This window comes from Solea senegalensis, linkage group LG14 (assembly GCF_019176455.1).
Source record: "Solea senegalensis isolate Sse05_10M linkage group LG14, IFAPA_SoseM_1, whole genome shotgun sequence".
Taxonomy (NCBI): Eukaryota; Metazoa; Chordata; class Actinopteri; order Pleuronectiformes; family Soleidae; genus Solea; species Solea senegalensis.
Genome location: NC_058034.1, coordinates 4,432,786 through 4,446,360, shown reverse-complemented (window position 1 = coordinate 4,446,360; position 13,575 = coordinate 4,432,786). Strand labels below are relative to the sequence as shown.

Below are 13,575 nucleotides of genomic sequence, written 5' to 3'. Positions count from 1 at the left end.
ACACTGCCTTTATATTACCTTGTAATACCTCTTTTACACCACATCATACATTTCTAATATTGACTGTTGTTTAGAAGATGCAAGTCACCTGAGGGTCACGCAGTAGGGAATAAATATTGATGCTGAAATCTGGGCTCACAGATTCTGACTCATTGCAAGGGAAAGTAACAACGCTTCATGATGCAGTCTTCAGTAATACTGTACGAGTGCTGTTCCTGCCAGTGCAGTTACACTTATTTTGTGTTTATATTTAAACGTCAACAATAAAAAACGAGTCTGCACTTTGCATCACTGCCAAAAAAATAAGGGCCACTGGACTTTTTGACCCTGTGTGGAGCCACTACCAGCAGCTCTGTATTAATCTGTAAAATATGAAAATCTTCTTTTTCTTAAATGATTTTTAAAAATAAAATGCACTTTCCTCTCGTTGTCATGGTAACATTTCCAGAGAGAAATCTGTTTCTTATAAACTGGTCTGAGCAAAGTATTTTGTGACTGCCTGTGCTCATTTAGTGAGACGGACTTGATCCTTGATCCCAAATTATTATACGTGGAGATGAGACTCACCAATCTAAAACTATGTGTACTACAACTTTAAAGCAGCTCGAGGCATTTTACGTGAAAACCAGTGAATTAAGAGTAATCAAGCAGCTTGGCTAAAATGTCCAGTTATATTCCAAAACATGAAAGAGTAGAAACACTACACAAAACAATAGAGTGTTTATAAAGTATGTCTTTGCTTGGTTTTCTGTCCCTTCACAGGAGGCCAGACACGGTTAAACAAAAGAACGCCTTCCCGCCAAACTTCATCCACTCTCTGGACTCCACGCACATGATGTTGACTGCCCTCCACTGCTACAGGTATGTTTTACCGTACTGCAATATTATCTGAACATATTAAATAAAGTAGAGCTGCAACTAACAATTATTTTCATGATCGAATAATCTGTTGATTATTTTCTCGATTATTTGAGTAATTGTTTGGTCCATAAAATGGCATGGATGTTGTCAAAACCTGGAAATGATGATATTCTCAAATGCTTTGTTTTGTCCTTGTACCGTAATGATTCAGTTGTAAGGATTTCTTTGTTATGTGGAGCCAAGAAACCAGAAAATTGTCATACATACAAGAAACTGAAACAATCAGAAATCATGTTTTAATCTTGAAAAAAGCTGAAGTTGAACGAAAAAAGCGATTCATTTAGTAATCGATTGATAATTGAGTACTTGTTTCAGCTCTAAAATAAAGTGATTTTATTTTTAAATGCTGTTTCTAATGAGAGCTGAAATTGTCTTTTCATCTAAGTATGACCTCAAATACCTTTGTGAATGTAACATGTTATCAAGTGTTTTTTTTCCTCTCCCCCTGTCCCTCTCTCTCTCTCCCTCCCTCCCCCTCTTTCAATCTTAGTGCTGGTCTGACATTCGTCTCAGTTCACGACTGTTTCTGGACACACGCCCTCACAGTGGACACCATGAACAAGGTATCACATTACAGTACGACCATTGTTTTAACTCCCACATGTCCAGACTCTTTCGCTGTTCCTCGTCCTCACTGTTATTCCCCACCACAGCTATTTCTATCCTGTCCGATCATGGATCGTTAGGGTTTATGTTCTCCCCTTTTTTTTGCTGATTAATTGAAGCTAAATGTGGCTTTGCACATACAAGTCTGTTAATCTGATCCAGGCTCCTCTTTAGTTTATTTTTGTAGATAAATATGCTGACAGTTAGAATAAACACGAGACATATTTGTACGTGCTATTACATAGTGTTTCTATTAAGGTAAAGTCAACTTTTTGCCTTCGCTGCCTCATAAATTAAACAGGCTGTTGACTGCAGGTAGCACAGTCACACAGAGTCTGTCGCGCTGAATTAATGACTATGTGTCTCTGCCGTCTGAAAGTACCCTGTCATCAGGCACCGACTGAAACACAGCGTAGAATAAAATGGACTAAATTACCATAAAGCCCCAATTTTCTGTTTTTTTGTAGCTTCATAGCACTGTAACAATGTTATGTCTTCACCCAATCTACCAACCCAAAGTAGCCACACATTTTTATCTCATTCTCCTGATGTGAGAGTGTCAACCCTCCTCATTACACAGGTGCTTTCACACAACAGCGGGAGATGGGGCTAATAAATACCTTCTTTTTTTCTTTTTCTTTTTATCCTTCACCCATCTATTGTCTGGACTGATTGTTTCTGTGGAAAACTCCATGATTTAAGACTTATTGTTAGTCGCTTTGGATAAAAGCGTCTGCTAAATGACATGTAATGAAATGTAATTTAATACGTGTCTTAGATCTTTTTAATAAGGTGAAAGGTGGTTTGTAAATCTGAGACAGCTTACTAGCTAATTGCAGGTGTAGCTAATAAAGTGGTCAGAGAGTGTATGTATAAAAGTATGTGCTCACACTCATTTTTACTGATAAACACACATTTTTATAACTATAAACAAGAAATACTGAATACTGTAGGAGTGATCCTGATATCTTGCAATCGGTACAGAACATGAATGCCTAATTATTTGAAATTTGCTTACCCCTGACAGATATGTCGGGAACAGTTTGTCGCCCTGCACAGCCAGCCAATCCTTGAAGAGCTGTCCAACTTCCTGCTAAAGAAATACTGCACTGGGCCCATGTGAGTTTATACACCTGCATGTAGGAACAGTATCGCACACATTGACGTCCGAGGAGCTACACCGTAGTTTGCTCATCTGCCTGTATTTTTACGAACGAAATTTACTAGAGACAAACGCAGTGTCTATATTTTATTCACATAAAATATGCCGTACAAAATATTATATAATAGTTACACTCCGTTACCCCCACCTGCATTCTGTCCCTCTCTTTCTGCTTGAATTGTTCTTGCACAACAAGCCATCATTACCATCCGTCCGTGTGTGTATTTATGCTACACTGTAATCTTTATGGACTTTTATGGTATAGACAAATGCTGTCATACAGTTGATACGCGACTCCCACGTGTACACACATTATAAAACTGTCCAAACACTATGTACCCACACGGAAGAAGTTTGATTGTAAGACTGTAAAAGTTATAGTGGTGTGACAGAGTTTTTCCTCCAGTTTGTGTGTGACATTAGACGAGAGATTTTCCTCTCTTCTCTCCGTGTATCTGTCTTCCTGGCTTCAGGGTGGGTTATGCTCGTCATCTGACTGTGTTTTTCTCTCTTTGGGATAATTGGAAACCTTCTCTACAGCCTTTACTGCGTTCCCTTTGTGTCTCTCCCTCTGTCTCTTCAGCGCGCACACACACACACACACACACACACACACACAAAGCTGTTAACTAAACCTAATCTCATTCTCAGATGTGGTTATGTGGGACTTCACTGCAGATGCTCAGGTTGATTCACTTGTCACAATGTGAACCAATTGAAGTTTGTTACCATCTGTTCCATTTTTATTCAATAATTTATGTCTGCGCTGTGTTTTATCTATTTAGTTGTGTTGTATTGTGTTTTGTCTATTTCCTTCTTAAGCTGTGGTGTGTTAAGCTCCCAGAGCCTCTGTAAAATGTACCTGTGGGAGTGACTAATCTTAAAAAACAACCAATTTGTAACCTTAACCACTCCGAATGTGGCACTTGTTGGAATCGCAGTCAACGAAGGTGATGAAGGCACTTAAATGAGAATTTGAAAGTCTGGCTGCCTCAAGTCCTTTTTCCACTTAGCGGAACATTTTGTTTCATTTTGGTATGTCACTTAATTATGTGATTTTTGATTATCAAAGCTTATGAAAGGTACCGAAGTAAGTGGTCCGTACCGTCCCACACATCACTGTGCTGGGTACTCTAGCAGAAGGGCACCGACAGTAAAGGGTGGTACTCTTTTTTTTAACAATGTCAACATACAGGAGTGGTAAATGGGTTGTATTCTTTACAATATCTGAGTTATTGGCAGGCTAAATTGTGCTGTGCTGGCAAGGTGTCATGCTGTTTATGTAGCTGACACAGCTATTGCTTTAAAGCACAAACCACATCCTTGCTTACCGTTCCATAATGTATCATGGCAAGATTAACTGCAGTGTACCACTTGGTGAAATAAAAAAAGAAACTGCTTCTGTGAACACCAAGTTTCTACAGTCTTACATTTGCATTCTCTCTCTCTCTCTCTCTCTCTCACTGTGGCAGAACTGAAGCCAAGAAAAAGAAGTACCAGGAGTACAAGACACTGATGCAGCTGCTGGCCAAAGTGCCTGAGACAGGTCAGCTTTCTGCCTCTTTAACACCTGGGGCCTGTACTACAAAGCATGCTCAACACACTCATAATGTATTTTGTTGTCAGGCCTCACTGAGCCTAATATCCACTGTCCTGGATAACCCTGAACTCACTGGTCATCAACTCAATGAATTGCATCATCATCATCATCATCAAAACCACAAATAAATATGACGTATGACAATGAGGCATTACAGAATAGAGAAGTATAATATGAGCAAAAAATAAGTGTAAAGTATTAGTTGTGATGTTTTCATTAGGTGTGATAAATGTTCCCTCTGTTTAAAGACATTCTGTTAACCATAAAGGACACATGGAATGTCTGGAACAGTAAAAATGTGTCCACTGAGCTATAAAAATATCTTCATTTCTCCGTCTGCATCCAGTAGAAGTGATGACTCTGGTTTACCAGTGACCTGACTGGTCAGTAGTTTGGCCGTCGACAAGTTGTAATATGATCCTCTCAACTTAATGTGCTGTAGAGCAGGATAAGGGGTCATCTTATGTGTTGCCATGGTGATATAAGTTATTGAGATGTAAACATAGTGTCCACCTGAAGTTACTTTGATAACCACAAAGGTTTGTGTAGTTAGGCCTGGGCCTAGTGAACACGCACAGTGTTTGGCCACCTATTGTGACTTCAGCTGCTAGTTTACCATTTTAAAACTGTAGTCTGTAACTTATAAAAACAAACATCTGTCACATTCAAACTAGTATCAACTGACTTCACACAATGCTGGTGAAGCCTGTGAGCTCCTCACTGTATCTCTCAGTGTATAGGTGTTTAGTTCTAATGTTTTGTGTTGCCTAGTGACATGGCCGAGCTACAGTCAGAGGCAGAGAACAACAGTGCTCTTGTAGTTTGCAACCGCAAACCGGTTGGAGTGTGACTGAAAACACAAAGAAGCGCTCACAAAAAAAGTTTCAAAAGGGAATTCTACTGCTCAAAAAAACCCTCGTCTGTCATCAATTTGATGGGATTAACGCTTCTTGCCCCCGCCCGCCCGGCACTGCTGCTATACACACACACAAACGCTCCCTCAATCAGGTCTGATGGTATTGCTTGACAGCCAAGCAGAGACAGAATAATAACATAAACAACAACAAAAATCACTGAAAGCTTTAAAGCCTTGAGTTTAGTATTGTAGCCGGAGCCATGTTGGTTTTTGGAAATACCAAGTAACCATATTTACTCAGAAGTCTTTGTCCACCGTTTGGACTGCACTACCTGTCAAACTCGGTGTCCACGCCCAGTATAGATGCTTTGATTTATCTTCTATTTTACACTTAATAGAATCATACCACACACAAACTCCGTAGTTGGTTTCAGTGGGTTGGCTTTTCTCCAGTTAAGATTAGCATCATAACTCTGCTGTGCTTCCTGCTCTGTTTTATAATTAATGACAGACATTGGTGATTTTTGCAGCAGCGCATTGTCTGTGGTGGTTTTTTGCAGCTGTCTGCCTGTGTTCCCCGGGCTTTTGTTGTTGTTGTTGCTGTTGTTGTTGTTTTGCTGACATGATACACTGTGTGTTCATGTGTACTTGCATGTCAAGTGCTCGTGCCAGATCCCCTTGGTTTCCTCTGATGCCACTGTAAGTGTCTGTCTATTGCAGTGAATGCACTGTACAGCAGCAGAGGCAGAGTGTCTCTGTCTCTCAGGTGGGTGGGAGATTTGCTCTTGCGTAACCCTTCACTCCAACGTCATCTGTGCACTTAACTCTCAGCTTGGCTCTGACAGCTGGGTTGTATAAATTGATTACTGTTAATTTTGCTCCTCCTCTGCATAATCAGCTTATGTGGCTGAGATCAGGCAGGTGTGCTCCTGAGGGGTGAGTGTGTTTGCCTGTGTCCCTGTGTGCTCCCCGTATTAAATCTCCAATAATATACTGAATTCATTGAATTGTTCACTCTGTAGGATTTCATTAGTCATATGAATCGTGCTTTCGTACGTGATGCATGAGGAGATCACATGAGTCAGTGCAGACACCTGGCGGAGAAAAGGCTGGAGAGGACTTGAATAACTTCACAGATGTTTTTTGTCTGAATTATATGATGATAAAGTGGCTGTTACTGAGGCATAGCAAATGCACTAAGTTACTCAGTGTGCCCATGTCCTTCCTCTGTTCAGGCTTATACCTCAACTTTCATTGAATACAACAAAGATAAATGAAGGCTGTCATCACGGAGTGCAGTATATGCTTCAACACTTTGGTACACAGTGCAGGACGTCTGTCTTTTACCATGATGACATAATCACCTGTTTGAAAGTATAATGACACCAGAAAAGTTCAAAACAGCAACTACAAAGTACATGTGTGTTATCAAGAAGGCATACAGTTGCAGACTGTTCTGTATTAACACCACCAAAGTGTTATATTTTGACAAGAACCAAGACACAAGTAGGTAGCTGCACTGTTATTGGGGTTATTGGGGCTTTTCCTCAGTGGTGTATGTACGTAGCTTTCAGAGAGACACAGGGAGAAGGGCGGGGCCTCACCCAGTGCTAAAATTTGTATTCTACTCCTATGTTCAATTTCATAGAACATTTACTGGTGCCCAATAAAACTATAACGTTACATCTAATCTCCTATTTGTCTCTAACAAAAAGAAATACCCTACTTTTCTGTTCATGGCAATTGAAGTTCAGTCCTCAGGCCAAACACATTCATCAGGAGAATTTGTGGCTTAATGTAGTTCAGATGTTTTCTTTATGTCTTAGGATTAACAATCGCATTAATGTCCCATCTTACGCTCAGTGGATTTCAAACCATAAGTGCATACAAAACTTGCTTTCTTCCTGAACAGATCTTTCCAAATAGAACATCATCTACAGATTTTTTTGTCACATGGATAGTTGGTTATTATTCTTTCAATTGATTGAATAATCCAAAAATGAATACAGTATATTCCCTGCAAGGTACGTGGACTTAATGACCACTATAATTGTGTTTATATATTTTCATCCATGTGTACCCTTCTCCTCATTTGGCAGCATCATCCAGAGCATTGTAGCATGCTGGTAGCAAACCATTCCTAAGATAAGTTTGTGAGAGCTTATTGAACATGTAACGTCACTCTTTTCCTTGAAGATGTACTGCCAGGTGACAGTTTGAGTATTAGTGTTAAAGCAAGATAGTCACATCTGTATCTCTGTGCGTGTGAGCATACTATCTCAACATACTGTCTTTCTTAAAACCTGCTTTACTTGGGATTTACTCGGTTTATCAACTATCCACTGATTTAAACCTGCTGTGACGCTTTGTCTCTCGTCTCTCCAGGTGAATTTGACCTCGAGCGGGTGAAAGAATCCACTTATTTCTTCAGCTGAAAGGTTCGTGAGGGACGAGCCGGCGGAGGAAGATGAATGGAATTGACAGAATGCAGCGGGGGAGCTGCAGAACCCAGGGTCGCAACTGGTCTTGTCTCCCCCAGACATCAGCACATCGATCCAGCTGCATCCCGCCTGCCTACTGGTCTGCAGGCTGGTTGGAGCTGCTGGAGGCGTTCACACACAGTGAACCTGCCTGATTAAGTGACTGGTGTGTTGATGGAAGGGAAAGGTGGTTCACTCATCCAGGCGAAAAAGATGAGGGAATGAGATGTTATGGCTTCAGTCAGTGTAAAGTACCTCTTATAATGATGCTTAGGACATATTCAGGTGTGAGAGAATGAGTGTGTGTGTGTGTGTGTGTGTGTATGAGCCGAACAGACTTGAATCACATGTGAAGTGTGTTAATTACTAGTGATGGGTGGTGTGTGTGTGTGTTTTCATGCTGTGGAGACCACAGAGCACTGACCTGCCTCTGCTACTACCCCACCTCATCATCGATCTATCACTCACTGCTCTCTGACTCAACGTTTCAAACTTTTTTTTCTCAATAACTATTACAGAAGAGACTTCTTGAGTGGCCAAAAACGGGTAACCTGGAACAACGAGACAAGCAAAGACGGATGAATCGAGGTGCTTACAGACGGCATTGTGTCCCGGTGTCCTGTTGACCCGTATGGTTGTGGTGTGACAAAGCACTTGGCAGTCGCGATAAAATAAATGTGGTTCTTAAAATGTTCCGTCATTCATTCGCTGGTTCAAATGAAATATAGTTAAGTCTGCATATTTCTATTCTTCTGTGCATCATGAAAAACGAAGGCCTCCCTTTAGATGCACCACAAAAGCCTTTGCAGGCTTCACTAATCAAGTCAGATCTTATTTTTCTGGGCCAGTGCCGACTCCAGAAGTAAAAATAGCAGAAGTGCTATCTGATCGTTGCTGGAAACATTACAGCAGTTCCAGACAAAAGGTGCTGTGGATGTTCAAAGGGAAATGTAGGCTCAGCCAAACAAAGCTGGCTGAGCGACAATCTAGTGAAACGGAGATAATCTTGGAGGGGCCATATTGTACTGATGACACAATATGTTTCCATGTGATTTGCATGGCAACGTGTCCATGCAGATGCTCTTCATATGTGGCGATGTAAACTCGAGGATTCTGTTTGTTTTTTATACAAATGAGCCATCTTTGTTTTTTTACTGCTCTCTGTGAGAAGCAGCCAATTTAAAGGTACATTCGCACACTGAATGACAAGTTTGAGTTTGAAGGGTTTCGGAGTTCTCACCTGATTAGCATCGATAACACAACCTCATTTCCCTTTTCATGTTTATAGACATTTCAAATAAAAGCAGCAAACCTTTAATGGCACCAGAAAACAACATTAATGCAGACGTTTTCTAATGAGAATGGAAAAATATGCCTCAAGTTGTTGTTGTTTTTTTGTCACATGTTGGAGAAGATGTCACTCATATCACACACAAAATGTGAAGCTACAGGCAGAAGATGTTAATGTAGCTTTGCATAAGGAATGGAAACAAAGGAAAATGTCTTTATTTAAAGTTATCGAAACAGGACTAGAGCCAGTGTCGTACATGAGTCCAGGATTCAGATTCATGTTTAGTCAGAGACATGGGTCTCAGCCTCAGGTCTGCAGGAAAGTCTTTTACAAGCATCTGGCAAGGCTTTAGCCAATCCACCGTCAGAACTCCACAAAGAGGCGGTCCTCTCTGCTTGTGAGGTTAAGCTGTTTGTTGTTGTGAATAATCCAACCCCCCCCCATTACAAACATGTTCAGAAGGTGACGCAGTGAGACAGCAGAAGGATCTCGGCCAAAAATACATCACTGACTGCAACTTTAATGCTGCAATATTGCTTCATCATTGCTGTAACTTTGCACTTATATTGTGAAATTTGGGGGTTTTGAATATTGGATTTTATGTGTGTCTTTTTCCATTGCCCAATGTATTCATTTTTCCCAGTGTCGAACCAATACTAGGAATTAGTATTGCATCAGCTCATCTCTGCTGCCCAGAGACATCCTGTATTGAAACTCTAGTTACACAACAAGAATAACATCTTTCAAAGAGTCATTCACTTTAACTATTTACTTTATTTCATTTAAACTGACATCAGTCAGCTCAACCACGCCTCCTTAAATCTAAAAAGTAAAGCAAACTAAGCCCAGGTGTCCTCGCAGCAGGCATTAGCCCAGTGTGTGTCTCCGTCTCCCCTTCATCTCTTTGAGGTCATTCATCAAGGACACTGCTCTCTCCTGTAAAGTGCTCCGAGGATCGCACGTACTTTACACGTATCGCATTTCACAACCAAACTTCTGACGTAAGAAAAAAACTACATGACCTGCGCTTTAAACCCAGGAGTTGTCATGGGTGGATGAACGGATGTATGGTGAAGTATATAAGGTGGATGCTGAGGGTATAAGTGGCTCAATCAATAGCTGTGACTCATGCCAGAGGGAGAGTGTGATGGCTAACAACTGACTCTAAAATACTGGTGCTACAACACTCACGTCTCACTGCATGTCTCGGGGGTTTGCAGAGAAGTGGCTCATGGATCAGATAATCTTGACATCCATTTTTGTTGGGGATGACGTGCACTGTGTAAGCTGTGTCGCGTGTAAACTACCGTTGACTTTGGCTGCTGGCGTAAACAGGATATTGAAGATGTCCTTACAGCAAATTGCAGCTGCTGTGTGTCTTGATGGGTCTGTCTCCCCTTTCTCTGGGGTGATACCAAGGATGTCTGCACCAGTGCAACCTGCTGTAATGTAAATGCACTGTGATCCTGCTTTATTTTTTCTTATTGAAAAGCCTTTTTTTTTTGTTGAGGTAGTGAGATACCTCACTCATGTTGAAATAGAGCTCAGCACGCTCACCTGAGCTTGAATTATAATACAATTTGTTCCTCAGCACTGGAAGAGTCTGGGTAACATCACACCTTCTGTTTTCAGCGTTTCCTAGATTTGATTTTTTTTTTTTTCTTCCACGTGGACTTGGGTTCATCCAACTCACGAAGGTGTGCAGCTGGACTTCATCGAGTGGAGAAAATGCCCCGAACTATGAATGAGAATGGCAGTGGAGCACCTGCCATTCATTTAATTGGTTCAGTATCCGTCCATTAACTATGGCTGTATTTGAAAATCAAGGCCTGTGCATTATCCCTAAGAGTTAAGATTGTCAGTGCTTCAAAACCAAATCATGCAGGGATTAATTGTGATTTGATTTTTTTATTTGCAGAAAAAACCCCACAATATTCTTAATCAGTTGAATTTTAAATTATATTTCTGGTCTGAAAAGGAGTTAATTCTACACTTGTAGGCTTCCAGCTAGAAATCTGCAGGTAAAAATGAAGGACTACAATTAACAGCTCCTTTAAAAATTCAAACATTGATCATTTAATATCTGTTTTTATATCCACTTAAGACACAATAGAAGACCTCAAACGCCATGTTTGCTGATCTGGTGAGACTGACTGTGTCACTCACGGACGTTAAGTGTATCACATTTAGCGCAGACAGTTGTGTGGGGCTTTTAGTGAGCTCTTTATTCCAGTCACAGGATCATCAGACAGTGGACACTGTAGAAGTGTTGCTCACTATCTGCCAGACATGCCAGAGCTGGAAGCTGCTCTTCGATAGCTCGACCACTCACTCTCACTGAGAGCACTTTGATTTCTCTGCCAGGCTCTCGGGATCTCCCAGCCTATCTCCTGCCGTGGCGTCATGAGTGGCCGACACTCAGCAGCACCAGCGAGGGAGCAGAGTGTGCACACAGTTCTGGTGGAGAGCAAATGGGACCAGAGATCCGTGACAGTGAGGGAGAGGAAGCAAGGGGCAGCACAGTGTGGAGAGGTGGAGAGTGTGCAATCTTCTCCTCTTAAGGAACATTCTTTGCTATTGTACATAGCTCATGCAAAAACTGGACGGAGTCTTCCAGTTTGTTGGGTGAAGGTAGTCAGGATGTAAGAATACACTGGATAACCACCAGGGGGCTAACTCAGCTGGTTGCAAAAACAACATGATGTCTATTTAGTGCCTGCTGCTGCAAGGCATATTAGTTAGACTCAAGAGTACTCAGGAGAATGCATTGCAGGGCAAGCATCTCTTGTTATTCTTCCGCGTTTCTTCTTCTTGATATTATTCCTCATTTAGGAGAAGACCAAGCCCACTTTGGAGCATCACAGTGTCGTCACACTGTCGTCATACTCCCCTCTGGAACTCGAGTTCTATGATTTTTTTGTATCATTTTGGACGACTTAGAATAATATGACTTTTTTGACCGACATACTATACTATGACTTTTTGTCAAAATTTGGACGACATACTATACTAAGACTTTTTTGTCTCATTCTGGACAACATACTATACTATGATTTTTTTGTCTCATTTTGAACGACATAGTAAACTATGACTTTTTTGTCTCATTTTGAACGACATAGTAAACTATGACATTTTTGTCTCATTTTGGACGACATAGTAAATTATGACTTTTTGTCTCATTTTGGACGACAAACTAAACTATGACATTTTTGTCTCATTTTGGACGACATAGTAAACTATGACATTTTTGTCTCATTTTGGACGACATACTAAATTATGACATTTTTATCTCATTTTGGACAACAAACTAAACTATGACATTTTTGTCAAATTTTGGACGATATGCTAAACTATGACATATTTGTCTCATTTTGGACGACATACTAAACTATGACATTTTTGTCAAATTTTGGAAGACATACTATACTATGACTTTTATGTCTAATTTTGGACTACATACTATACTATGACTTTTTTCACTGATGTTGGACGACATACTATACTACGACGTTTTTGACCAATTTTGGACAACTTACTATGACTTTTTTTTACCTATTTTGGACGATGTACTATACTATGACTTTTTTGACTGATTTTGGACGACATACTATACTATGACTTTTTTGACAAAATTTGGATGACATACTTTACTATAATTTTTTTGACTCATTTTGGATGACATACTTTACTATGACTTTTTGACTCATTTTGGACGACATACTATACTATGACATTTTTGTCAAATTTTGGGCCGACATACTATACTATGACATTTTTGGCCGATTTTGGACGACATACTATACCAGGACTTTTTGGTCTCATTTTGGACGACACACTATACTATGACTTTTTTGACCATTTTTGGACAACATACTATACTATGACTTTTTTGACAAAATTAGGAAGGCATACTATACTATGACTTTTTTGACCGATTTTGGGCGACATACTATACTATGACTTTTGACGTTGAGCGACATACTATACTATTACTTTTTTGACCGATTTTGGACGACATACTATGACTTTTTTGACTGATTTTGGAGGACATACTATACTATGACTTTTTTGACTGATTTTGGACGACATACTATACTATGACTTTTTTGACCGTTTTTTGACTAATACTATATAATGACTTTTTTGTCAAAATGTGGACGACATACTACACTATGATTTTTTTTTACCTATTTTGGATGACATACTATACTATGACTTTTTTGTCTCATTTTGGACGACATACTATACTATGACTTTTTGTCAAATTTTGACTGACATACTATACTATGACTTTTTTGAAAATTTTTTGAAGATATACTATACTATGACTTTTTTGACCTATTTTGGACGACATACTATACTATGACTTTTTTGTCAAAATTTGGAAGACATACTATACTATGACTTTTTTGTCAAAATTTGGAAGACACACCATACTATACTGTGACTTTTTTGATCGATTTTGGACGACTTACTATACTATGACTTTTTTGTCTCATTTTGAACGACATACTATACTATGACTTTTTTGTCTCATTTTGAACGACATACTATACTATGACTTTTTTGACCGATTTTGGAAGACATACTATACTATGACTTTTTGACCTATTTTGGATGACATACTATACTATGACTTTTTTGACAAAATTTGGAAGA

At 39.8% G+C, this 13,575-nt stretch overlaps 1 protein-coding gene across 1 annotated transcript in view; it reads left to right on the top strand.

The window, feature by feature from the left end:
* The window catches only part of polrmt (polymerase (RNA) mitochondrial (DNA directed)), a 37,719-nt gene extending 29,404 nt beyond the window's left edge, over positions 1–8,315 (top strand). The window contains exons 17-21 of the mRNA XM_044044769.1: positions 763–861; positions 1,412–1,484; positions 2,555–2,646; positions 4,162–4,235; positions 7,531–8,315. Of these exons, the coding sequence (XP_043900704.1) occupies positions 763–861; positions 1,412–1,484; positions 2,555–2,646; positions 4,162–4,235; positions 7,531–7,580 (388 nt within the window). The 3' untranslated portion in view covers positions 7,581–8,315. The remainder of the gene's footprint in view (positions 1–762; positions 862–1,411; positions 1,485–2,554; positions 2,647–4,161; positions 4,236–7,530) is intronic.
* The last annotated feature ends 5,260 nt before the right edge of the window (positions 8,316–13,575 follow it).